The sequence below is a fragment of the Prunus mume genome, linkage group LG5 (genome assembly GCF_029339155.1).
Source record: "Prunus mume cultivar Tortuosa linkage group LG5, ASM2933915v1, whole genome shotgun sequence".
Lineage (NCBI taxonomy): Eukaryota > Viridiplantae > Streptophyta > Magnoliopsida > Rosales > Rosaceae > Prunus > Prunus mume.
In genome coordinates, this window is record NC_142702.1 from 21,401,857 (window position 1) to 21,428,681 (window position 26,825).

Below are 26,825 nucleotides of genomic sequence, written 5' to 3' on the forward strand. Positions count from 1 at the left end.
AACACCCTTGGTATGGTCTTTTCACTCTATGTTATTTTGCTGATACTAAAGACGTTATATTTCTATACATAGATGTTTTGTCACACAAACAGATCCAAGTGCATTGCAATATTTCTGCTACAATTTGGTACCTAGTAACAAACGTGGCTATAAAGGATACCAGGCTTTCTTTGGATTTGGATTCTTTATCTGTAATTTCATTCAAATTTTTTGTGACCAGACCTACACTCTTCAAATTTTAATTATTTACTTGTACTACAAAGACCACCTACTGAAAAGCCGACCCAACCAGAATTAAACCAAAGATGGAGGAGATTATTAATAAATGGGCTGCTCTGGTGTGGAAGTGGAACAAAGGATCAGAAGTTAAGAAGTTGGCAATAATACTTAATAATTTAGAGTCAGAACGATGCCGTCTACAATCTCAGAAGTCATGGAAGAGCATGAGAGCATCATCAAGCTTCAAAAGGGATGCTTGCAAAACTAAAATGACATTTCTGTATAGTTGCCATTGCTTCGCCATTTCCCCGGTCAGTTTGTGAGCTGGGAGATCAGTAATCTGCAAAGAATCACCACCACACATGAAAACAAACTACATATACACTTCTTGTTAGATTTGTAAGGGAAACAACAAAGTGATTTTATTATATTGGAGGAGAATAGTACATAACTTGATGTAGGCTAATTGGCCTTCTACACTTAGCATATTGGCTTATTGACCACTACACTTGATTTAGAATAGTTTGGGCTATTCGGCCCATACACTTTGATTGATTTGGGCTATTTGGCCCTTACACTTTGATTAAAGAGCTTATTGGCTCTCAACATAGCTAGCATATGGCTCCCTAAGAGCCTTTCCACCCGTGCAGCCCAGCCCGAGGCTAGGGGGAAAAAAAAAAAAATGGCATTCCAGCGGAGCAGCCCAGGCCCGGTGTGGGACCCACCTCCTCGGGCTGGCCCAAAGGCAAGTCTTACCCGAGGTCCAAAACGCGGTGGCTAATGCCATGTCGACGTCGGGGTGACGTCGACATAATCAAAATTTTTTACCGTTGGCGCGTGCATTGCACGCGCCAATAAATTTGAACCAACTTGTTGACGCGCGACGCGAGCCCAACGGCTGGAAGCCACGTACCGGCACGCCCCGGCTCCGATTTGATTCCCACACTTCATCCAACGGTGGCGATTTTCCAGCAATAAAATTATGAAAAAAAATCAAAATTTTTTTAAAAAAAATACTAAAAAATACTTTCAAACTCTGATTTTTTTTTTCCTATAAATACCTATAAATACCCTTCACTTTCAACACCAATTCTCATACATTTTATTCTACTTCTAGAATTCTTCAACATTTTTTCACTCTTCACTTAACATTTTCATCTTTTTCACATTGTATTTTTATTTCTTATTTTTATGGCTTCTTCTATTGAAACCGGAGGGGCATGGAGCACCATGGAAGATGTTTCTTTGTGTGAGGCTTGGCTCTGAGTTTGTCATTGTCCCGTGACAGGCAATGAGATGAAATTTTTCCATATGTGGAAAAAAATTCATGCCGAATTTTAAAAAATTCGGACTCGCCTCGTACGGAAATGGCATTGTCGAGGAGGTGGAAACTTCTCAATAAAGAGATGGCAAAATGGAGAGATGCCTTGACAAAAGCGATGAACTTGTATAGAAGTGGGGAAAATCATACTAACGAGGTAAGTATTTTGTAATTTTCGTTTTATTAAGTTTAATGTCCTAATATATATATGTTGTTAATATTTATTGCATTTTCAATATTTTGTTAATATTTCTTGCATTTTCAATATGTTGTTAATATTTCTTGCATTTCCAATTGTTTCTTCATATTTCTTGCACTTCCAATTTATTTGTAAGGTTAATTGCATTTCCATTATTTTTATTTTGTTACTTGCATATTCAATATATTTTAAATATTTATTGCATTGCCATTTTTTTGTTAAATAGCTCATTCAAGCATAGATGTGGTTCGGTGCAACCGGGGGTGGCAAAAAAAGGTTCACCCATCATGAATGTTGGGAGGTGGTGAAATATTGTAAACGGTTCATAATTATTCCCACGGGTCCCGACGTTGTGTTAAACGAGACGCCTCTCCGTGATTCAACGACATCGGATTCACCTCTCGATTCCCCTATGAGTGAAGACTCACCCATCCAAAAAGAATCGAGGCCCATTGGCCGAAAGGCTGCGAAGGCAAAGAAAGCGGGTAATTCAAGCAATTTTAATTCAAAGTTTTTGGAGGAAATTGCAAGGCAAAACTCCATAAGAATTGAAATGGAGCAGAAACGCCAAGATATGGAGGTGCAATTCAAGCCGAGTGTGCACGAGAAAATGAGTATTTGCGCAAAAAAGATATGCAGAAGACGGATCGGGAAACCATGGCAATGGATACAAGTCATATGTCCCCCGAAACAAAACAATATTGGAAGCTAGAACGGAGGGATGTTATGAGAAGAAGACTTTTCCAAGATGATGGGCCTAGCAACACGGATTGGTTAAATGATCAAAACAATTAAATTAGTTGGCATACCTTTTATGTATTTTCATTTTTCATGTTTTGTATTAAAGTTGGTGTACTTCATGTATTTTATTTTAGTAGTAGTAATTCTTAATGACTTGTATTGGATTTCTTTATTTAATAAACAAAGCATTCAATAAAAGACCATTTTATTCAACATATTCCATACATCAAACATAACATAATTAAAATGAAAACAAAAACTACAAACAAGGCACAATAATAAATAAAAAAACAACACAACCAAACCATAAGCAATAGTAAACAACACAACCAAACCAAAGTAAATAAAACATAACCAAAGCATCTATGCTCCATCATTCATCTTCATTCCCTTTCACCGCCCATATATGCTCTATCAAGTCAAGTTGACGGCTTTCATGAATATACGAAGATTGCATCTCTGTATATCGATCTATCATCCGGGTCATCATACGATTGTCCCTCACCAACGGTTCCGGCTCAAACGGTTCTCCATTTGGCCCCATGGGCATTTCATAAATCCGGGTCATCGCCGTGTTTATTGGATCCGGCTCATAGACCTCTCCAGCATCATAATCGTACTCATCCTCCACAATCATATTATGGAGGATGATGCAAGTCATCATAATGCTTCGAGGATCTCCTCATCAAACATACGGGCCGCACCTCGAACAATCAACCATCGAGCTTGAAGGATGCCAAAACACTTTTCGACATCTTTCCTGTATCCTTCTTGATAGGTAGCAAATAATTTTTGCTTATGGGATCGGGGATTCGGAATGGATTTGACAAATGTGGTCCACCTTGGGTAGATACCGTCAGCTAGATAATACCCCGTCTGGTAGACTGTATTGTTGACTTGATAGGTAATATTGGGGCCTTGGCCGCTCAAAACATCGTTGAACACCGGAGATTGACCCAGGACGTTGAGGTCATTTTGGGCTCCGGCAACTCCAAGAAAGCATGCCAAGCCCATGTGTCGAAGCCAGCAACGGCTTCCAGGATGATACTTTTTGTGCCTTTTCTATTTCCGTAATCACCTTGCCAGGCAGTTGGGCAATTCTTCCATTGCCAATGCATGCAGTCGATGCTACCAATCATTCCTGGAAATCCTCGAGCTTCGCTTTTTGTAGAAGCCGTTGGAGGTCCCTGGGAGTAGGTCTACGCAGGTAGTCCCTAGTGTACAGATTTTCAACTGCATCACAAAATCTTACCAAAGCCTCCAACGTAGTGGACTTCCCCATTCGGGCAACCTCATCCACCTGATCAGCAGATGCTTCATACGCCAACATTCAGATATAAATGTAAGCTTTTGCTCGAAGAAGGCCCAAAACCCCAGTAGCATCACACTTTTGAACAAAGTATGCATTATAATTGCAAATATCATGCATGACTTTATTGAACAAATGAGGTTGCATTCTAAATCCCCTTCAAAAATCAACATCAGAATACAAAGCAGTTGGGATAAAATAATCTTCCAAAAGATTCTTACCCCGAGAATGCCTATGTCTGTCCACATTACGGCGACGGCCGACTTGTGAACCATGGCGGCGACCTTGGTTCTCTTCCTCTTCCATTGCCACTGCTATGAGAACTTGCTCATCGACTTGCCTCTGCAACTCATTGATTTCATCGGCTCTACGGTTTCTCTCCTTTCTTTCTCTCTCGTGCCTCTCCAAGCATCCCCTATATTCTTCCATTGAGAATGAATGGAGTATGAATTCTAAACTCTAAGACATGAAAATATTGAAAGATGTGGTGTGAGAGGTATGATGTGAGCCTCTGGTTTTATAGAAAAATTTGGCAAGATAGAGATGCCACGTGGCTTGATTTGATTGGATGAAAATCTTATCAAATTTGAAATTCATCCGAAATTTGAACCCAAATTTATCTGAAATTTGAATTTTGAAATTCATTCGAAATTTGAACCCAAATTCATCTGAAATTCATCCGAAATTTGAATTTTGAAATTCATTCGAAATTTGAACCCAAAAATCTTATCCCGAAATTTTATCCGATTATGAATAGTGTTGACACGTAGGAACCCGTAAATCTTATCCGAAAATATTATCCAAATTAATTATTGAGGTAAAAAAATTGTGACTAAAACAAAAAAATGAATAGTAATCGCCCTTAGCTAGGCAATGGGTGGAAACACAAAATTCGATTTTGAGGGCAACCACTATTCACGTGAATAGTGGCTGCCCTAGCTCCCCTTGCCATGGCTAAGGCCAAATGGGTGGAGTTGCTCTAATGGTTTGGGAGTTCTTTGTTAGACTCCACTTTGCTTGAGAAGGCTACATGCCTATTTATAGATGAGAGTAGCCGACTTATGCTTTCTCCACCGACTTGAGCTCTTTACTCCAGCCACATGTTCAACCGACATAGTTGGTGAACTTCACAATTCATTGCTGCACGCTTTGTTGGTTGTTCTGGAACTTTCTTCAAACTTTAGTTGTGTTAGCCGACATCACCAAGTCCACTGACTTGGTCTCTTTCTCCAGCCACAACCATGTGGCTTTATCTAGAATATTCCACCATATTCATTTTGCTTTGCTGCCATGCAACTTCTGTATTGTGAGCTCTTGAATTCTCTAGATCCTTCTTGAAATCTTAAGCACAAATGTGCATTATTTTCAACACTATTGAATCATTCCTCCTCACAAGCCAGCCGAAGACTCAAATTCAAGGAGGCGTGGAACATCTCGTCCCAAACATGCTTCCAAATTATGGGTTTATCTCTCTCCAAACCAAGAATTGTGACTGTCTAGCTCCTGTTACAACTAATCTCGGCAAGGATATCAAACATTAATATTGTCATGGAGAGCAAAACTAAATAAACAAATACTAAACTCGTGTATGTGTATTTGTGTGCGCACGGGGTACGTAAAAGAGGGAACTGCTTTACCTCCCATATGCAAGTAATCATCCTTCCACAGGTTATAGAGAATCTTGGGAGTTTAGTTATTTTCAGCAAGTGATAACTGTGACATATCTGAAATCTACAAAGTAGTTTTCGAATAAGCAAATGAAGTAACACATGCATTATTTTAACAACCACAACAAACTTGAATAATTCATCTTGGAAAGTTGAGAGAATTTATATAGGAACTTATCATGCAATATTCTCTCACATAAATCTCATAGAAGATAGAGATTGCTGGGTTTTATTTAGTTCTTTTCAGTATTCTCAATAACTAAATAAGGAGCAATATTTTACAAATTATACTGATATATATATATATATATATATATATATATATAGGAAATTTTCTGAGTTCCCAGTGGAGGAACCCATAGCAAAGTTTATTACCTTATCCGTCTCAAGTGGACGACCGGCAAGTGACAGTATTCTAAACATTGTATACGCATCTTGCCCATATCTTTTCAAAACAATCGACTCCACCTGCAGAAAAGGAAATGTACTTAAGACATCTGTCGTCGTAAATAAAAATTTATTTTCATATTTTGTATAAGACCAAAATTCAGAAAGACAAAAAAAAACCTTAGCAGACTTAGCACCTCGCTTCTTTGCAGGACCTTCTTGTTTAGTTGCTTGTTCAAGAACTGGTTCTGGAGCGGGGCAGCTTTCAACAAAATGGGCGCTCACAAGTTTAAGAAAGCTTTCCTGAACAGAATCTTTACCTGCAGAATCTCCTGGTTTGGAGAAGAAAAAAAAAAGAAGCAAATTTTAGGAATGGAGCAGATGAATCGTACATTTAGTCACAATGATTCCACTTAATCTTAAATTGAAGTAAAAAAAAAAAAAATTCAATAAAACATTGATAAAAGGATTACCTTGACTTTTACTTGATTCAGCTCCTTCCGTTTTTGAGAAAGGTCAATTAACAAATGTGAATGGTGAATTCTGTAGTACAAAAAGAATTCAGAATGTATATACATCCCTACAAGATAATCTGGTGATGGAAGAGCAAACCAATCCTGCAGGTAGATCTTGTACACACTCAATTGTTCATCTTATTCTGAGCTATTGTTGTATGTGAGTTGAATATACTCATTGGCATGCAGGAACCTCTGATCAATGGCACATAGCAAGGCAAGAGACCGTATGAAGCATCCCTGAATTGAGGCAGGTAATTGGAAGTAAAAGTCAAAGACTTGAATAAATTGATTGGTAAGTTTGTTGTTTAATCAGAACAAATATATGGATGGTAATTATTTTGCTTCATGGTTTCCTGTAGGCAATGGATCTCGATGTCCAACATCCACATTCATCTTCATTCTTGCTTTTGGATCGTGGATAGAGAGCTTCTGACAGTCCATTTCTTGTGCTCAATTTAAGGTGAACGACCATTGAAAGTCTCTCTCTCTCTCTCTCTCTCTCTCTCTCTCTCTCTTAAAGAATGTATGTTATATATACTGTACAGTCTCAAAAGCCTATTGTTTTTTCATTTGAAATGCAATACTGGAGTGTGATGAGGCACTCTTGATGTCATATAAAAATGCATTTGATATCTGCACCACCTGGTCAACTCCCATTTTTACAACACAAAATGAAGTTTATTACTTGAACTTGATATACGGAAAACCCAAGTTGTTCATATAATGGAGGCAACCTTTGGTCCTTGAAGGAGAAGCTTGAAAAGCATCCATATGCTCAGGGACCTCAAAAGTCATTCTTTGCCGTGTTATAGCCTTTTCTTTTTTTTCATCTTTTTCGTCTATGTTTCTCTGCGGACATGAGAACTGCCCACTATCTTAGATAAAATACACATGTTATGCCTTTTATTTAGTCAAGCACTAAAACTTTTTAGATGATTTCATTGGTATAGTTCACTATTATTATGCTTGTGCTTGATCCTAAATATTGCTTGGACAGGGATCATCCAATTCTGGTCCTCTTCTCGCCCCAGCTGAAATCTTGATTGCTATCCACGTAATTGATCCCGACAGAGATGGAATTCCGCTAAAGAAGGCATGTCATCTTTTGTTTTTATTGATTAGCTACCTCTCTGAGTGGCAATAATGAATTGCTGGATATGTTTTTGTTGAGCAGGTCACAGATGCATGCAACCCCTTACTTTGGCTTATTAAGAAAAGTTGAAGCTGATCATGAGCCAAGAAAAGGTAGCCAAAAGATCATCAAAAGGCGATCCTGATGTACGTATTATCAATGCATCAAGCCCTAGCCACATTCGAATTCATATGCATGCATATATATAAATTACAATTATTTACGATGATAAAGTGATGAAGGAAGTACATGTGTTATGCCTCAACTCCATCATGCAAAAAACCAACTACTAAACCCATCTCAATCATCATATAATTCATAACCCATATTGCATGTTTTACTCATTCACCCCTACTCTTTGATTGCCACATTATTCATTCAGCTTACTTTTCAATTCCTCAACCCCACCAACCAAGATTCTTCATCATTGACACATTGACACACTTGAAATTTTATATATATATATATATATATATATACACATACTATATAGTTGGGATTATTGAAATATAATACGGAATGACCTCCTTTACGGAAAATTTAATTATATGACCTAAGGGCAAGCCAATGAGAATGAGATTTTCCTCAGACTCGAATCATAAGATTTGTAAAGCATGGTGGTGGTTGGTTGGGTAACAAATTTCCATCAACTGTCAACACCAACCAACTGAAGATGGCGGAAGGTGAAGCAAAAAGCTTGGCGTCCATCGTGTTATAGTTCTTTATAACAGACAAACGTGACGGCGTTAGTGAACTGTCGTCTTTATGCTCATACCATAAACAAGAATACGCCCATATAGCCAATCCTTCTAGAAAAGAACGAATTTTACCTCCAGTTCCTGCGATTAATGTCAAGTGTATAATATCACATATTACACTACGTCATTATGTAAAAACACATTGATACTAGAACAGACAGAAATAGAAAAATGAAAAAGAAAAAGAAAAGGATAAATATGATTCAAATGTCATCTGGAACAAGGTATGATATCGATATGGAATGACATTTGTCAGTCCAAAAGGCAGGGGCAAAGACTAACAATAGACATCAGAACAGACTAAACATAATGACACACCTGGAAGTTAAAATTTCATACCAATAACATTGTGAAACATAGACGTTTTACAGACATTCTAGTTCTGTTTTCTTCATAAAAATTAATTATTGACTACTTAGAAGTAAACAAAAACACCCGAGAGGATAAATAAACTGAAAATCATAAATTCAAAGAACTATAGGAGGAACCTGCGGACACAAAGCTTTGAAGCTACTCCATGTACATAATGATTAAAGGACATAATGACAAGACTAAGTACACACGGGGTTCGAATTTTGACCTGCATAATTAGTTTAGTTGAGATCAACCATGTGGACACAATGGCATTACAATTCCAAATACCCGGCAATAATACGTGATATAGGTGTGTCTGTTGTTAACCTCACAATTCCAAATACATAAAAACTTAGCCTCTACTCTTGATGGTGTCTCACCTAATGAAGCATCCCTTCGTCCCTGCATTCATATGAGTACGGAAATATTGCAGTGTTCCCCTAAGCAATTAGAATCAAAATTATTAGAATAAGGTTATAATCGTTATACTAATACGAGTCACATTCATGAGAAAAAAAATAATTCAGAGGAAAGAGTTGATCAACTAACTGGATTGCATAAAGCCTTGTACGGGGAATCATCCAGTAACAATGTGTTTGATTCATTGTACTCTCCCTTCACCCGTGGAAGATTAGGGTCATGCTTCTCCCATAATTTTCTTAGTTCTTTCAAAACAAGGGGCCTATCTGTGTTGTCAATGGTATTGAACCTCGTAGCAGTACAATGGGATTGGTTCTGCATAAGCCAATCATCATTAGAATAAAGTAATGGGTATACTGAAATTCAATGCAATGAAAGGATGAATCGTTTGTTTTTTACTTTTGTTGTATGATTCATGAAAAAGAAAGAGGAAAACACTAATTTAACTCAACAGACCCTACTGAACAAGTCGTCAAGTTGTTAAGATGGCTTTTGCTGGCCAAGAGAAAATCCATCACCATGTCCACGTTCTTCCTGGAAAACAAGAGTGTAGAAGATCATATACCCAACAAAACAAGGAAACGATCTTGAAAACTGTGAAAAAGTAAGAGGGAATTAGAGTTCAGTAAGACTAGAAAATATTATAACTCTCAAGATACGTTTAAATGTCAATTATCACCTGCTTTCCTTGATATTGTTATGTCAGGTTTATATCGCTTGGGGATATGACATTCCTGTGGGACAATATCAGCAAGAAGACCGTTTATATGAATGAGAAGCTTTTTCTTAGAACAGCTAACAAGAGATCTTTCAGCTGCACGGTCTGATATCTGTGAAAGATTACCCTCCTTCACATTAACAGCGACATCAACATCAGCTTTTACGGCCAAAGGTGGCAAGGAAGGAACTTCAGTCTTGGTTTCTGTCTGTTCTATATCAGAAATATCTTGTATATTCATAGGGTCCAACTTTGAAACTTCTGAAAGAGAATTATCATTATTGTTTTCATCAGCTTTTACATCTATTAAAACTTTGCAAGGCAAGCCTGCACGAATGTCGTGGTCAGTGTCATTATTTCTAGAGGCATTAGATCTCTTGTTCTGCTCCTTGTCCTCATCCTTCTCCTGAAAAGTAGTGTCCTCCAAAAGTATCTGTGGCACTTCTAGCTCTTGTTCTGACAGTATTGCAAGCGGAGGCTGCAGATATGGATCTGCTCCTGGAATAATGTTTTCCACTAAAGAAGCATCACCAGAAGGATCACAACTTTCATCATTACTCTCACAGATTTTACGCCTTTTCTTCCCATTCTTTTGCTTCATTTTTTGTGAGCAGCTCAAATCCTCAATGGGTTAGGGACCTTCTGAATTTGTTCTTTTTCCAATTCCCTCCACAAGTGGTTGTTCCACTTCTAGGTCTTGTTCTGAGAATATTGCGACTGGAGGCTGTACAGACAAATCTGCTCCTGGAATAATATTTCCTTGTAAAGAATTACCAATAGGCACATCTTGCAACACCTGATCTTTAATTTCATCATGCAGATTCATGGCAGATGTACGCTTAGTCTCTTCCTTAATCCTAGAACTTTTCAAACCAGGCTGCGTGTCCAGATGCTTTTGTTTGCTCCTATGGTGCCTTGAACTGTCATTCTTATCATACTCATGATGCATATACCGACAAGAAGCTCCACCGTAGCATCTGCCTCGAAGGAAGTCAAAGCATTCTGGAATGTGGCGCCTGTCCTGTCTTTTGTTGCAATCTCTGAACTCACCTGCACGCCTAAATGTGGGAGACCCGCTCCTGCTTCTTTGATTCCTCAAAGACCAACTTGAAAACAAACAGTCAAGAAGAATATCATGATTCTCCACAGATAATGTACTCTACGGAATCAGAATAAAAAGACAATTAAATACCCAGGCAAATTCAGCTGCCTAAGACTTCAAATTTCGGTCAACATTAAATTAACCTTCCAACCAAACAGAACAATACACATGCAACACAATCAGAAGTCCCTGCGAGAACGACTTTGCTTGTCTGTTCTCCTACGTGAACTCCTCCTCCTGCTGTCAAGAGGAGACCGACTGCGGCTGCGGATTCGACTTCTACCTCTTTTATCATGCCTCTTATTACAGCGTGAATCATCAGAGTTACAGTCACTGGAACCGTCTCTGACCAATCTCCCAAACTCATCCACCTTCGGAGGAACTAATTCAAAGGTAGCCTTTTTACCCTCCTGAGACTTACCCCTCCTAGAAACAACATCAGTACCAGCACCATCCAATGCATCTTTTTCCTGGAAAGCCTCATGACTCTCAATTGGGATTAACGTTGTACTGGTATCCCTAATCTCTTTCTTTGTATGTAGGGAAAACATTTCAGCCTTATAAGGCTTTCTGGATTCAGACGGTAGCCTAGACTCTTTATCAGACATGCAGGGACTCTCAGATCCTATATATGTCTTTAAATGAGACCCAGTATCTTTATGGCTACTTTTAGCAGCAGCTGTAACAGATGGTTGAACTACTATAACATTAACATCTTCAACAAAGGCTTCATCATCATTTTCTGAACTATTGTCAGAAGCATAGTCTTGTAGAAGTCTAAACGGACTGACAACTTTAATAAATTGATTAGAAAACCTATCAGAATTGTTGGCCTCAGGAGCTGCAGGAGTACTTAATTTATTATGATCATCAGCCATGGCAGTTTCTTGAAAACTCGCTTCGGATATGAAACTTTGAGTATTTAGAGATGCTTTCGTTATTCCTAATAATATGGCTCGGTAACAAATCGCTTCTTCCAAAGCGCGCCCCGTTCGTTCAGCTCGTAGCAATCCAATTAGTTCTCCGGGTGGCAATTGAAGAATTCTCTAGATTGCTGTCCAAGGGCATTCAGCAGCTCCAGCTGAATACATATTATCAACTCTGGAAGGAGACTTTTCAATTTTTGACCGTCCTTCAAATAAGAGATTTGGGCATGTATTTTGATACAAACTGAAAACGTTTTAACTTATTGAGCATACGACAGAAAAGGATCATGATAAACAATAAAAAGGGGCAAGCCTGAGGATAACGCACAACTTTGGACATTAGCAAAATAGGACCATTGATGTGGAGTACAACTCTAACATAGTCTTGACACTCGTATCTAACTTTAAACCCATTCCAGAGTGGAGAGGGACAAAGGCGAATTCATCAAATGACAAAAAAAAATTGCTGTCACTCTCAGGAAGACATATACACAATCTTGAACAGATATGTGGAAATAAAAAATTGAACTACATAATCTACAAGTGTTTTTTATTTCCAGGAAGAGCAATAAACGATATATCAAATAAAGAATTACTGAACATATGTGGTTTTAAATAAGGTACACATAATGATATAAAAATCACACAAGCAACAGCAATACCTAAGCAAGGAAAAGAGAGATAAGAAATGCATAAATTGTATTAATGAGAGAGAGAGAGAGAGAGAGAGAGAGAGAGAGAGCAATGCTGAAGTTAAACCTTCACTTAGTTTGCACAGTTCGGAGGACAAAGAGCATGACGCCTTTTCACAAAAGACGCCCTGGGCTTCTCTCCATTCTGGTGAACTCTGTGGCCTGTGTAGCTGTCTTTTTAAATCAAGCTCATCGTCAATCAAATCAGACTTGCCGTTTAGAGCTTCAATTGAATCATTAACTCCCTGGTCTCTGTCAGACAGGGTGATATCATCTTGAATCCACATCCAGAGAAGTAAAATTGTCAGCTCCAATTTCAGTTACTTGGCAAATACATGGAAAATTTCAAAGAAATTTTGCAATAGATAATGACATTGAATACAATTCAGCATTTTGCAATATTAAGTATCAGGTCAAGATTGAAACAGAAAATTATCATGTCTAAAGCACTTCTGGAGTATGCAATAACTATGGAGGTTTCCAGGCCCAAAAGTTCACTAAAAATATCAGTCACATATGGTCAGAATAACGTGATCATAAATAATAAAGTCACAAATGGCCACCTGCCTAACATATACACATTATGTGACAAAACATTCAAATCATGAATACTGAGGAGAGAGCAAAATCATTTGTGCTAACCTTCCATCTCCATGTCGGATTCAGCAAGCAAGCTATAACCAGATGAAGCATTCAAATGTTCAGGATGAGATGAAGAGTCAATCACCGAAGACTTCAATTGTGATCCAGTTGGCCTGTCATGCAACTTACAAGCCAAATTACATTTCTTCTTCATCCACAGGAAGTATTCATGGGCAATTGCTGCTCCACTTCCTGGCTCACCACCAAATAAAAATTCAAACTCTGGATTCTTATATTCATTTGACGAGTCAAACTCTGGTGCATGTGGTGCTGACATGTCTGGGCAAGGAGAAGGCACAAATCCTGGTGGAGGAATACGATGAAAATTCTGGGTTGTGAAGGATGTTGCACATTATGCTGGGCATTTGAGGAACACCGTGATATTAAGGTACTTCCATGACCTGGTGGAGGGGGTGTAGATAAGATTGACCTGTATTTGGTATTCCACGGAGTGGAATAGGTGGACTTTGGTGAACAGTGGGAGGCGGGGGAGGAAAAGCATGCTGATATAAATAGGGGCCCCTCTGACCTATCTGAGGTGGGACAACAGCTGCTGAACTACAGGAGGCGGAGGGGGTGGAGGTCCCTGTTGGTATTGAAGGGGAGGCGGAGGCAGAGCTGGCGGGCGCTGTTGGTTGTTTGCAGGTGTCATGGGTGTCTGAGGACCCTGCCCAAACTGATGGCCATAATTAGGTTGGCCATACATTGCAGATGGCTCAACTTAACAAATGTTTCCAATACTAAAAGTTCCTTGCATGAAACCCCGTTTGCATAGGCTTGATCTTCAGCTTAAGCTTCTGCATAAAACCTTAAAATCAATATGAAGCATATAAAGCGTGTAGTGAAAAGAAGATTAAAAGAACTTTCTCCCAGAAAAAAATACAACAATAAACTTCAACCAGTAACTATTGCAATGCCAGTGTATAACGCACTGAACTATGTGATACAAGTGTTTTCAACAGCATTAACCAGACATATATCAAATTTCATTTTGGTAATTACAAAAGAAACGCGAATACTAGCTTCTCAATTATGATTTGTTTATCTTCTGTACCTCAAATCTCATTTTTTTCAAAACGAGCCTTGCCAAACGACGTCGTTTGGTCCAAGGCTCCGGTCAAATTTTTTTGGGAAATAGCCTTCTATGCCACCCTTTTGCTAATTTTAACTAAAAATACCACCCCTTCCCAATTTTTTTACAACTAACACCTTTAAATATAAAATTATTGCCCACTTATTGTACTCATATCATAGTTTCAGAAATTGGCTCTCTCTCTCACTGTCTTCGCTCTTTCTCTTCAGCCCATCTCTCTCCTGGTGTACCTCTCTCTCTTCGACGCAGTGCTCTTTCCCCGTCAACAGTGGCCGTTCATCCAAGCGGAAATCGATCGTTAACATCGACGAGGTACTGTTCATAACCATTTTCTTTGAAATGTGGGGTTTTTGTGAAGGTTTATGGTGTCTGGATTTCTAAGAAATTGGTTTGGTTGCTCAGAAATTGGGTTTGGGTTTATGGGTTTCTATGAACTGGGTAATAACGCACACCCACTGTCACTGGCTCGCAGCCACTGTTCACAGAAATCAAACTCTTCATTTTGTCACAGAACGTTTGGGCTTCGTTCACCTTTGGGAATCTTGGGTTAGCTTATAGTAGATGTTTGTGCACTGTTTGGTATTTTAAATTAGAATCAGTGGCTGTGGCTGATCTGAGAGGTTGTCTATAAGACCACAAAATCAATTATTAAATAAAACATGATTTGGGTTAGCCTTTTTCAGTCGTGGATGTTATTATGCTTATCTTTTTAGTTTCTAATTTTGGTATCTGCTCGATTTTAGAACTAATTTTTTGTATGCGCGCTTATTTCCTATTAATAAAGGCATGATGATTAAATGCAGTTGTAATCTGTTGCAGAATTTGAAGAGATATTAATAGTTTAAATAAATTGGTAAGCTTTGCTTATTCTTTCATTTTTTGGGGCATAAGAATCAATATAGTATGCTATAGGTATGCATATTGTTAGCAGTTTTAGGACATACCCTAATTTGATTCCTTTTGATGGTATTTCATTGTTCTGAAGCCGAGGCTGAGTTTGATTCTGTGGCTGGCTTAGCTGCAGATGGATGGGTGTTTGCAAATCATATCCATTAGTGATGGTATATGGAGGTTGGGAACTTTTGTTTTCTTTATTCACACCCCTTGCTCCATAAACCTGAGATTAAAAACTTCTGTTTCAGCCTTTTCCAGAGGAGAAACCTTTACATTTGCTTATATTATAATTAACATAATGGCCTTATGTTTTTGGCTTAGTGATATCTCTTTTAGCTTCTCTCTCTTTCCTTCTACCACACCTGTCTCCTCCCTTTAGTGAAGTATAATATGTGTTAAATAGAAGAGTGGAGCTTAAGGGATATATTTTAGGGAAATGACCCTCAGTGCCACCCCTTGAAGGTGAAAGAGAGGGTTGCTTCGTTAAATGCTCTCTCCCTTCAACAATCTCTCCCCTCTCTTTCATGTTTTCAATGGACGTCTTTCTCTTCTTCTCTGCTCTTTCAGGGCCTCAAAAAACCCAAATTCTTGGTTTCGGTTCTGACTTTTTTCACATACTTCCTCCTCATTCTCAATCCTCTCACAGACATGAATTCCAGCTTTTGTTTAGGTGTTTCTGCGATTTCCAATTCGGGTCTGTGTGCAAAACGAGTGATTCTAAGGTAGGTTTTGTATTTGTTATTGACTAGTTTGTCTTTTTGTACGGTTTTCATTTGAAAAGGATAATTTCACTAACCTGTGACTGATTTTGTGAAGTTTAGTAATTAGAGAGATTGCAAATTTCTGTATTTTAACTGTGAATTACTTCATGCTTGGATGAAACTTCTATTGGTCTGATTGATTTTCATGCTATGGATGACGAAGTGCCTCAAGTTGCTATTTGTCATGTAGGATTGGTTCGTTTGTGATGCGTGTTTTCAGTTTCATTTTATGATGCATATTTAGTGTGGGAATTTATTGTGGTTCATGTGCTGTAATTTGTGTTTAATTTTCACTTAATATCCTATAATAGGCCGTTGAATTGTGTATTGCTTGTTATTGTCCAGATTGCAACGGACTGAATTTTTTTTAATAATAATGCCGTGCAGGGAAACATGGTTTCGCCAATTAAGTTGATGATTGGAGAGGAAGAAAAGTTCCAAGGAAAAGCATTGGCGCTATCCCATACAAAGAGTGCAATAAGTACGATAAAAGAGAAATTCAGTGAGCAACAGCTACGAACCTTCGAACAGAGTTGTTTTGGGCATCTCCTACTCATCGAGGACCTGAAGTGGACGTCGCCAATTGTACACGGATTGTTGCTGAGGAAAGCTGATCCGAAGACTGTTTCCCAAGTGAACGGGATCAAATTCATTGTTGGCAATAAGGTGATCCAATTCACACCCCAGCAATTTTGCGTCGTCACAGGGCTAAGGTTTGGAAACCTTCCCTTTATTCCGATTCCCAGTAATGACAACTGCTCATTGAAAAGGAAGTATTTTGGCAACAATAAAACAGTGAGCCTGTTGGAATTAGAAAAAGCCTTCCGCGATCGCTGATGCGGATGATGCATTGAAGCTCGACTTTGTATACTTCGCTGTGTTTGTGCTGTTGGGCAGTGAAAAACATGTCCACATTGACATGCGATATTTGAAGTTGGCGGAAGACCTTGAAGATTTTGGTAAATATCCATGGGGTGCTGTGTCTTATGCGAAGACAAATGCGCCATCACTGAGGGCACTGTGTGCAGATTACCATGAGTGAAAGGGCCCAAAAAAGCTTCGAAAACAAAAAAATCTGAAAAGCAAGTAAAGACAACGGCAACGGTAGACCAAGAGAGTACCACCTAAAGGGTTTTGCCTTTGCACTTCAGGTGAGCACATTTCGATTCCTGTTGAAGTTAAATATCATTTGTTTACAGTAATGGGTTCTAAAACAGTAATGAGAGAGAGAGAGAGAGAGAGAGAGAGAGAGAGAGAGAGAGAGAAATTGAGAGCTGCATTGGAGGAGCTAAAACATCATTTGTTCATGTTTATTTTCTGTAATTATTACTTATTTGGGGGATTGATTGGTTTAGTTGTTGAAGGATGAAGACGAATAAAAGGAACTCTGTCCACTGTTATTGTTTTTTGACAGATTCTTTTGACTAATGATATTGTGTTTGTGTGTGTGTGTTGATAGATATTTTGTGTGAGAGAGAGAGAGAGAGCGAGAGAGAGAGAGAGCAAATTGGGTGGCTGTTCTGGGCGGCTGTGGTATTTAAAAAAAGAATTCTACAAAGAAATATAATAATTTGCAAAGTTAAAAAATTGATGGGAAAGGGGAGAAACATTCAAGGGAGGGGGTCAGGGGTAGAAGGGAATTCAAGAATAGAAAATGGACAGAAGGTTTTATTTTATTTAATTAGTAATATTATTCTGTTTTTGCTGAATATTATATCATTAATATTGATGATGAGCCCCGTGTTTTTCTATCAACAACCCTAAGTTAACACTAATGACCTCATTATAGAAATAAGTTGTCAGAAAAACAAGTTTACATTTTCACCCCTTTATGTAAGTGGGGGATATTGGATATTAGGAAATAATCTGTTTTTCCTGATTTGTGTTGAATGCTCTTAGACTAATGACTAATGTGGCCCGAACCACTTTTAGCCTCTATGCATCTCTAGATGGCTGTATTTCGTTTAACTTTTGTCAATCATAGGGCAAGGTTTAGACTGCAATTAATACATGCTAATTATTTCTCTTTATTGTATTCTTCGCTTTTCATGCCCTATTTAAGGTTATAGCATGTGATCTCTAAGGCTTTTCTTCCTCAAACCAGATTTGGGCTTATGAGGTATTTCCAGCGTTGGCTGCACTACATTTGGTGGTGCACGAACATAATGCCTACATCCCTCGTATACTACATTGGAGGAGCAACACTTTGCCGCGTTTTTATGAGCTCATGAGCCAAGTCTTCGAAAACCGTGAGGTTAGTTCAGTTTGTAATGATAATCTTAGGCATATGAAAATATAATTTTATAAGTTTACTGATATTTCTATTGTCTGCGTAAATTGCAGGTTGATGTGCAACTTATCCGGCCATCTGTAATTGACAAGCAGCAGCGTATTGGACTTGGGGTGACAGTGTTGACAACACTGAAGAACTTGTTGAGTTGGTTGGCGATGACGCTGAACAAAAAACCAGCACGTCTGCCTCTGTAGAAGAAAAAGAAGAGGACATTGAAGAAACTGCTAGCCTTCCGTCGTCTTCTAAGGCAAGCATTACCTATTTTCCAATATTCCAATATATATGTCATAATACAATAGGAAATGAACTGCTGTTTTGTTCCGATATATTTTGGAAATATTGTAACACTTGCATTATAACTGATTGCAGGGTAAAATGGCGTCCACTGAGTTACGCACTTTGAAGCGTGACTTTGAAAGGATGAAGGATGAATTCGCCAAAGTTGTCAGTTCAAATCGAGCGCTTCACAACAGAGTGCATGAGTTGGAAGAAATGGTACGGAGGGAGTCATCCAAAGTTGAAAGAAATAACAAGTGTGTGGAGGATTTGCGCAACACAGTGGCATCAATGGAGCATTATTTTAAGCTGGAGCTAGAGCAGCTGCGAAAACAAGATGGTGGGGTGAAAGAAGCTGGGGAAGGACATGAGGACCTCGATACTCCTCATATGAATGAAGGAGGTGACAATGAATTGTCGCCATTACATGACAATGTCACTCCGCCCACAAAATCGGCAGCAATGGCAACACAAGTCCCCAGTGATGGAGCCGAACCTTCCGCAGCCATGGTCACTCCAGTTCCTCGACTTACAAGTGCATGAAGCAGCTGCGCATGCACAATCCGAAAGCTGCCTACCCCGGAAGAGGTGGCCGGGTGTGACGAAATCTGCCAAAGACTTATGTTTTTGTTAGAAGATTGGAAAATAGCTGACAGAGTGCCATCGGGAGGTCCGATGAATCCTCCAAGTATACCTACAATTAGTATGGCTGCTGATGAAGAAGGTAGTTTGAGTGTTGAAAAAAAAGAAGTGGAAGGTAAAGGTCAGAGATGCGCCCGCCCAGACATTATTAAGTCCATTTACTGATCCTTTGAGGAAGAAGAGGACAATGAGTGTGTCGGATGCGACTGCAACCCCGCCATGTTTTGATCCATCAAAACCGCTGCCCATTGAAGATGTGAAGGCAGTAATAGATTTTTGCACTGCCTGGAAAAACGATATCAGGTTCGCATTCTTGACCTTCGAAATCCAATTGTCATCCTATTAATATGCATGTGTATATTTGTCATCAACAAAATCATATTTATGAGATGCGTACAAACGTAACCGTTCCAAGTTTGCCTTTTCTAGTGTGCAGGTGCAGCTTGAAGCATTTTCAGTGGGCGCTGATTTTTTCTACAAACTCATCGATGAAACGGCATGGATTAGCTCAAGGGTAAGAATACACAAATCTCTACTTTATTATGATCATTCAATTGTTTTCTCACCTTTTTTAAGTGTACAATTGTCTGAAAATGTGCTGATATTATATGTCAACTGTCAGCACCTGGAAATGGCAACCTTTCTTATCCGGAAACGGCAACTCTCTCATCCGTTGCTATTTGGAACCGACTGGACAACGGCATATTATGCCTTGCAGGTACACTTTTTACCATGTTACATTCACTGCTTCATTTGCTTTCCTCGTCATTATGTCATATGGTTTCATTTCAATGTCTGCAGCAATTTCTAGAGCCGTTAAAAGCGACTGGCAAGACACGTGGATCGAAGAAGGCAGCAGCTTCAAACACTAAAGTGACCTTCCACCAACAAGTCAAGAATGTACATCACTTTGTGCACGGTACGTGGCAACACGGGTATGCCCAAGCTTGGAAAAAAGTCCGCATAGTGTATTTTCCATATAATCTTCGAGAGTCCCATTGGGTTGCAATCGAAATTGATTTCGTCCGACATACTGCAACTGTGTATGACTCATATGTTGATTATACCAAATCTTCGTCGTTACACTTCGCAACTCGTTAGCGATACGCTTGCACGAGTGCTGTACAATATGAAGTTTTATGAAGATTCTGAGGTTGAAGAGGTGAAGCAAAAGGGGCTGCAGATGTCGAGGTTTACGCCTTTCTCAGTTTGCATCATTGGAGGTGTGCCACAACAACGAGATGGGTAAGAATTGTGAATTTAGTTCAATTTTTCAAAATTTTACATAAATGCAGTTGTAATTTCCCAACTTATTGGCCTCACAGTACGTCTTGCGGAATCATGACCGTTCAATTCATCGAGCATCTCAGTGCGGGCTTTCGGTGCATAAAATTGACCCGTCGAAGATCAAATATTACCGACTGAAGCTTGCAATAGAGGGGTTAAGGGGGGAGGCATATTTATGAGGTAAATGTCTTCATGTGTGTGAATTGACTAGGGTTTTTATGAGTTTGCATTTGGTCAACTAGGGTTTTTATGAGTTTGTTTATTTATTTAGGAGCTTGTGTATTGTTGCTGAAAACATTGATGGATTTGTGTTTAGGAGCTGGTGTTGCTTGCTCTTTCATTATGAGCTACAGAACCAACCTCTATTCAGCTTGCATTGGCATAAGAAAACATGAGGGGTATTTGCTTTGAAGTCTGTGATGTGGTTCTTCATGCTGATGCCATCCACAGAGGAGGTGGTCAGGTCATTCCCACTGCTAGGACAATCATCTATGCTTCCCACTCACTGCCAAGCCAAGCCTCCTTGAACCTGTATATCTTGTTGAAATCGAAGCTCCAGAGCAGACTGTTAGTGGTATCTACGGTGTTCTTAATCAGAAACGTGGGCACGTGTTTCAGGAAATGCAGAGGCCTGGTACTCCACTGTACAATATGAAGGCATACCTACCCGTCATTGCATGTTTTGGGTTCTCTGGTCAATGAGGGCTTCGACTTCAGGGCAGGCCTTCCCACAATGTGTCTTTGATCATTGGTAGATGATGATGTCTGATCCATTGGAAGCTGGATCCCAGGCTTCAGAACTTGTGACGGATATCCGTAAGAGGAAGGGTTTGAAGGAGCAAATGACCCCACTATCCGAGTTTGAGGAGAAACTTTGAGTAATTTCTTTGATTATATCCAACAATTGGATGACTGAGTTTGTTTGAGACAGTAGTTCCATTGCAGTGCCTATTTTTGGTTTTCAGTTATTTGTTTTTGTTTAATGCTTGTACCAACCCTGTTGTTGTAGTCACCATCCTCTATTTTCTTTGTTACTTTGCTTGTTTTCTTTTGGCTTGTCATATCTGTGTGCAAGATAGCTGCATTTGGCACTATGAACAGACTCGGTGGCAGTTACAAATTAACAGAGGTCTTAATTCTGGAACTCCCATTCATAAACTCTATCTATGTGTGTCATATGTGTGTGCCAGTTGTTTTTGCAGGTCCGTCTCAACCAAGTGTTGATTGCAATATTCTAAAGAAGATGACCATACACTATTATTTGATGTAGGCATACGTATGAGATGGCTTAGCTTGAATTGGTTTGGTTGTTCCAAGTTGTATGTACACAATCTCAGAGTCAGTACCGAGTTGGTTTACATTTCATGTATTTGTCCGTGGTTTTTTTCCCCCAATATTATGATTATGGAGATGAAGTAAATATTAATGTGGACTTTATAGCATGTTTAGTTTCTTTTATGGCCTTAATTCTGTGAGAGATGCCCTTATGATGTCAAACAAACGGTTTTGACATACATGTTTTGAAATAATTGAAATCACACCGTTTATTATTATTATTATTATTATTATTATTTTTGTTTCCTGCTCGGAGAAGAAGCAAAGTGGTTACAAATATGAAAGATTCCGAATCAGTTTTCTTCTGTCAAATTCCGCATGGAGCTAGAGGTCTACGGTACCATCCAATGAGACTTGACAAAAAATTTGTATTTTTCTTCTTACATTTGTCATAGATAAGATTAAATGTAACCACTAATGAACTGATCCCTTTATTTGTTATTGTTTATTTATTCCAATTGCGTGTGCATCACATGGAAATCTTAGGATTTCTTTACATCAAACTGCCTCTTAAGAGTCATGAGAAGAAGAAGAGGAAGAAGAGAAAACAGAAGGACCTAACTGGAGCTGACAAGTAATTAAACTAAAGTTCATTTAGTTAAAGTCAGGGGAAGAAAACATGTTTATGGCACCCTAAACCAGGCAAAACACTAGTGTTGGAAGGAGATGTAAAAGGGTTATTGTGCATTCCATTGGCCAAGCTTGAATTGATTTTCTTTTCTATTGTATTTGACCCTTCTTTTCAAGCATGCCAAAAATCATCATGGTTTTGTAAGATGTGGTTTGAGCCCAATGAATTTACCGTGGCTCTTGCATTTTTGTACCCAATATTTCAAAGCTGCCTTCTTTTGAAGGACGATTCATTGAGGGAGAGAATTACTTTCCTTTTGAATATGAATCGATGTGCAACTCCAACTATCATTTCAAAAGGAAACATCAATTCATGGTAATATAAGGATGGATAACAATTGTCCTGTCCGTGATATTTGAATTGAGGATTACTTTGAACGAAATGGAGACTGTTATTAGACCAAATGGCATTGACATACGATGTAATAGCAATATTAGGCCAATATACTTCACTGTAGAGGCAATATTAAAGCAATATAAGTACAATACCATAGGGATATGATCACAATATACTTCTCATAGGGTGGCAATATACATACAATATGTATACAATACGAAGGCAATATTAAACAATATACATACAATATGTATACAATACGAAGGCAATATTAAGCAATATACATGCAATATGTATACAATACCAAGGCAATATTAAGCAATATACACGCAATATAACAGCAATATGAAGTGAATCTACATACAATACACACACATCCAAAAAGTACGACTACATTTGACACATGCAAACCAAATCGCCTCCGAACCTTAACAATCCTATTCCGCGAAGGAAAACCGAAGGCACCAAAAGATCCATGTAATCGGGTGAGATGAACTGCAGCAGCACTTACCCTTACTACAGGTCCATGAAAAGATCAATGTCTTTGGGCTTTCTCCTCGCTGCATGCACGAGGCTATGATGAGCCATTCCCTCAACACCCATATTCAGACCTGCAGACACTGTACATCAATTTCACTCCAATTGTAGTCTGGTGAGATGACCGACGCATAATCTCGGAACATTTCGAAGCCGTTGTTGAAACATTCAACCATTTCATGGTTATATTCTTCAGATTTGGTGAATTTATCGACGGCATTTTTCTTTATCTCTTCCAATTTCAACTTCAACGACTCTAACTCTTTGCTCCGACTGTTTGCTTTTAAAGTTTGCTTCACTTCTCCAGCATATGCTTTGTTCAACTTGTTGGCCAAATTTCCCATAACTTGGCCATGAATATCACATTTAGTCTCCCACCAATCTGTTGCCTTAGACAAATATTGGAGGTCGTGCTTGACGGCTGAGATTTTGTCAAGCGGATCATCTGCTCTCAGCCTCACTTCCAGATGAAGTGGGATCATGATTGGGAGTCGGAGGTGGAGATGGGAATGGCACATGCCACGGCTGGTCCCCCGAGTAACTGCCATGCTCGTTTGGAGGGCGTACATCCGACATCTTGAACTATTGATGGGGACAATTCACACCTGGCGATCTGAATGTTTGCATTTGAGTACGACTCATTACCTTTCTGAGGTTGAAGAAGTTGGCTAAGTTGCAATTATTGATAGGAAGCTTGAGTTATATGTAGGAATTGATATTAAGTACATTCGGTATGTAGGTGGTGCATTCAATTGATGGGATTGCAAAGTAGACCATTAACTCGTTGGCTGTAATTCACAGCAGTACAAAGATTACATTAACAACAATAAAATGGGCTGACAAACGGAAAAAAGCTAACCTTCATGGGAAATTGGAAAGTGTGGATTTGAACCCAAACAAGGACTATGTAACTAAGCATTTATTGCGAATTTCAGAAAAGAAAATTGGAACATAGCAAAATAGCAAATTAGCAAAAGTGCAAACTTGGAAAATGAGAAATAAGGAAACTTGGAAAATTGGAAATAGAACAAAAGGAAAATTTTACAAATTGGGAATTTGGAAATTTGGAAATTTGGAAATTTGGAAAATCGGAAATACAAAAATACAAAAATACAAAAAAATGGAAGCTTGGAATTTTGGAAAAGTGGAAATAGGAAAAAAGGAAAATTAGAAACAGGAAACTAGGAAATAGGATAAAAGGACACTTGGAAATTTGGAAAAAGCCAAAAAGGACACTTCAAAAATTGGGTCATTGGAAAATAAAGACTCTTCGAAAATTGGAAAATTGGAAATTGAACAAAAGGAAACTTGGAAAATAGGCAAAAGGCAAAAAAGGAAACTCTGAAAACATGAAAATTCGAAAAAAGGAAAATTCGAAAAATCGAAATAGGAAATAGGAAAAAAGGACACTTGGAAAATAGGCAAATTCGCAAATTTGAAAATTGAAAATTGGATAATTGGAAAATTGGACTATTGGATAACTGGATAATTGGAAATTAGGAAATAAGGCAACTTTGAAAATAGCAAAATTGGAAATACAACAAAAGGAAAGTTAGCAAATTGGAAAATTGGAAATAGGAAAAAAAGGAAACTTAGAAAATAGGGCAATTGGAAAAAAGCAAATTGGATAATTGGACAAAAACTGAAAATTGGATAAATGGAAATAGGAAACAGGGACACGTGGAAAATAGGCAAATTGGAAACGAATTGAAATTGTGGAAATGGGAAATAAAACAATTACCATATTGGACAATTTTATTTACTTTCTCAATTAGGCAAAGTAGGCAACTTATTTTAATTACATAATGGGAAAATAGGAACATTGAAAAGATTGGAAAACTGGAAATAGTATAAAAGGAAACTTGGGAAATTGCAAAATACGAAAATGGGAAATAGGAAAAATAGGCAAAAATAATGAAAAATTGGATGACACATGGAAAATAGGAAAATATGAAAAATGGAAACATGGAAACGAATTGAGATTGCTGAAATGAGAAATAAGACAATAACCATATTGGTCAATTTGAATGAGTTGGTCAATTAGGCAAATAGGCAAATCCCTTATTTGAATTACATAATGGGAAAATTACCAAGTTCGGAACATCCAAAATAGAAATATATTAGAAAAAGTCATACAGTGAAGTGGGTAATAACTCCCGCCCAAGACTATCCCGCCTAAGACTCCCGCCAATCCCTCCCGCCAATCCCTCCAATCCCTCCCGCCAATTAGTCCCCCTCATTCCTCCCGCCAATAACTCTGTCATTTACTCCATGCTGAAAAGGCTGCCTATTTATTAATCAACCTAGCTAAATGGAAGGTGAAAACGGCAATCACATTAACTGCAGCCATTACCTTCCCCATCAGCCTCACTTCCATCCCTTTATTTCCAATTAAGTCATACAGCAGCCTACAATAAATATCGAAGACCATGGATCATAACCTCACACCAAACCAAACGCTTTCAATTACTGAAGGAGGGAAGATTGAAACAGAAGGCAAGTCACCCAATTCACTCACTGCAGACTTGGTCCATGGCATGCAGCAATGTCGAGCCAATACAATGTTTTGGAAAAATCTCCATGCAGATATAGTTTCAAAAATTGTGGAGGGCCAAGCTAGATGGGGTGTCATAAAAAACCGCACAATTCGCTCTCGTTATCATGCCCGCATGCATCTCCTACATATAAAGGCAATGAAAGGAAAAATTGAAATTGCCCCTGCCACTGCAATTATGGTATTCAAGGAATCAGAAGAAATGGCCAAGTTGAAGCAACAAGAAGTGGAAAGCGGATTCGAACTATTTCGTAAGTTTGCAAAAATAGTGGATCCGGCAGGAAACTGGGACAACATGACTGTGGCCGGGGTCATGAATTTCATGGGTCGTGGTCGCCGCACTTGAAGAGTATGCAACTTCGAATTTGTCAATAGCAGGGAAATGGAACTATGAGGTCGCCTCTTTTTGTATTATGTAACGATGGGGTGGCCTGTTGTTGTATTATGTTTTTTTTTTGGTCGAATGTTGTTGTATTATGTAAGTTTGGAAATAGGATTTTATGGAATGATGATGCCTCTTTTTGTTTTTGTGCGTATACAGTTTATCGGTGTCCAGTTGAGTGGCGATATAGCAGCAATAACTATACAATAAACATGCGTATAATGGCAATATTATGTCAATAAGGGTGCAATAGAGTAGTGATAGGGTTACAATATGATCATATTACAGTACGTAGTCATCAGAATGTTTTTAAAATTATTTGGTCCAAAAAAATACAAAAATACAAAAAATAAAAGTAATTACAACCTGGAAAAAGGATGAATTATACATCCCTTAAAAGACATATGACCTACATTACAGACCTTCAAAATGAACTCTATATATATAATGCATGCCTTGTAGCACCATCACATCCCCTAAATTACAGAAACATGACACCCCAAAACCTCGTGCTCCTTCCTCTTTCAACCCCTAAATTATCCATTGGACATGAGCAATCTATTGGGGTTAACATTCGTAATGCTCCTTCAACAACGATATGTAGTCAAACACATAGGACATTTCACCTTGTATTTGCCCCACATGTGACCTATGCATCGGCCGAATTTGTAATCACAAAAGAAGGTATAGTCGGAGTAT

At 38.5% G+C, this 26,825-nt stretch overlaps 1 protein-coding gene, 2 long non-coding RNA genes and 4 pseudogenes across 4 annotated transcripts; 4 read left to right on the plus strand and 3 right to left on the minus strand.

Moving 5' to 3' along the window:
• Nucleotides 1-4,742: 4,742 nt before the first annotated feature.
• LOC148917316 (uncharacterized) lies at nucleotides 4,743-6,580 on the minus strand. Its single transcript, XR_016127442.1, has 3 exons — nucleotides 6,317-6,580; nucleotides 5,832-6,175; nucleotides 4,743-5,520 (listed from the first exon to the last, which is right to left on the minus strand). It is a non-coding gene; the product is annotated as an uncharacterized LOC148917316 (long non-coding RNA).
• Nucleotides 6,577-7,002, plus strand: LOC148917317 (uncharacterized). Its single transcript, XR_016127443.1, has 2 exons — nucleotides 6,577-6,612; nucleotides 6,721-7,002. It is a non-coding gene; the product is annotated as an uncharacterized LOC148917317 (long non-coding RNA).
• A 605-nt stretch (nucleotides 7,003-7,607) lies between these two features.
• On the minus strand, nucleotides 7,608-11,025 carry LOC148917318 (uncharacterized; annotated as a pseudogene). The gene is made up of 5 exons (XR_016127441.1): nucleotides 9,705-11,025; nucleotides 9,482-9,559; nucleotides 9,155-9,340; nucleotides 8,986-9,045; nucleotides 7,608-8,332 (listed from the first exon to the last, which is right to left on the minus strand). The product of XR_016127441.1 is annotated as an uncharacterized LOC148917318 (transcript).
• A 4,878-nt stretch (nucleotides 11,026-15,903) lies between these two features.
• Nucleotides 15,904-17,281, plus strand: LOC148917319 (uncharacterized; annotated as a pseudogene).
• A 676-nt stretch (nucleotides 17,282-17,957) lies between these two features.
• On the plus strand, nucleotides 17,958-20,682 carry LOC107881853 (uncharacterized). Its single transcript, XM_089053657.1, has 7 exons — nucleotides 17,958-18,107; nucleotides 18,197-18,393; nucleotides 18,516-19,367; nucleotides 19,494-19,578; nucleotides 19,687-19,782; nucleotides 19,866-20,309; nucleotides 20,390-20,682. The coding sequence occupies exons 3-6, from the start codon at nucleotides 19,252-19,254 to the stop codon at nucleotides 20,163-20,165; spliced, it is 597 nt and encodes a 198-aa protein (XP_088909783.1). The 5' UTR covers nucleotides 17,958-18,107; nucleotides 18,197-18,393; nucleotides 18,516-19,251; the 3' UTR covers nucleotides 20,166-20,309; nucleotides 20,390-20,682.
• On the plus strand, nucleotides 20,194-21,358 carry LOC148917320 (elongation factor 2 pseudogene; annotated as a pseudogene).
• A 1,811-nt stretch (nucleotides 21,359-23,169) lies between these two features.
• On the minus strand, nucleotides 23,170-23,766 carry LOC148917321 (uncharacterized; annotated as a pseudogene).
• Between the last annotated feature and the right edge of the window lie 3,059 nt (nucleotides 23,767-26,825).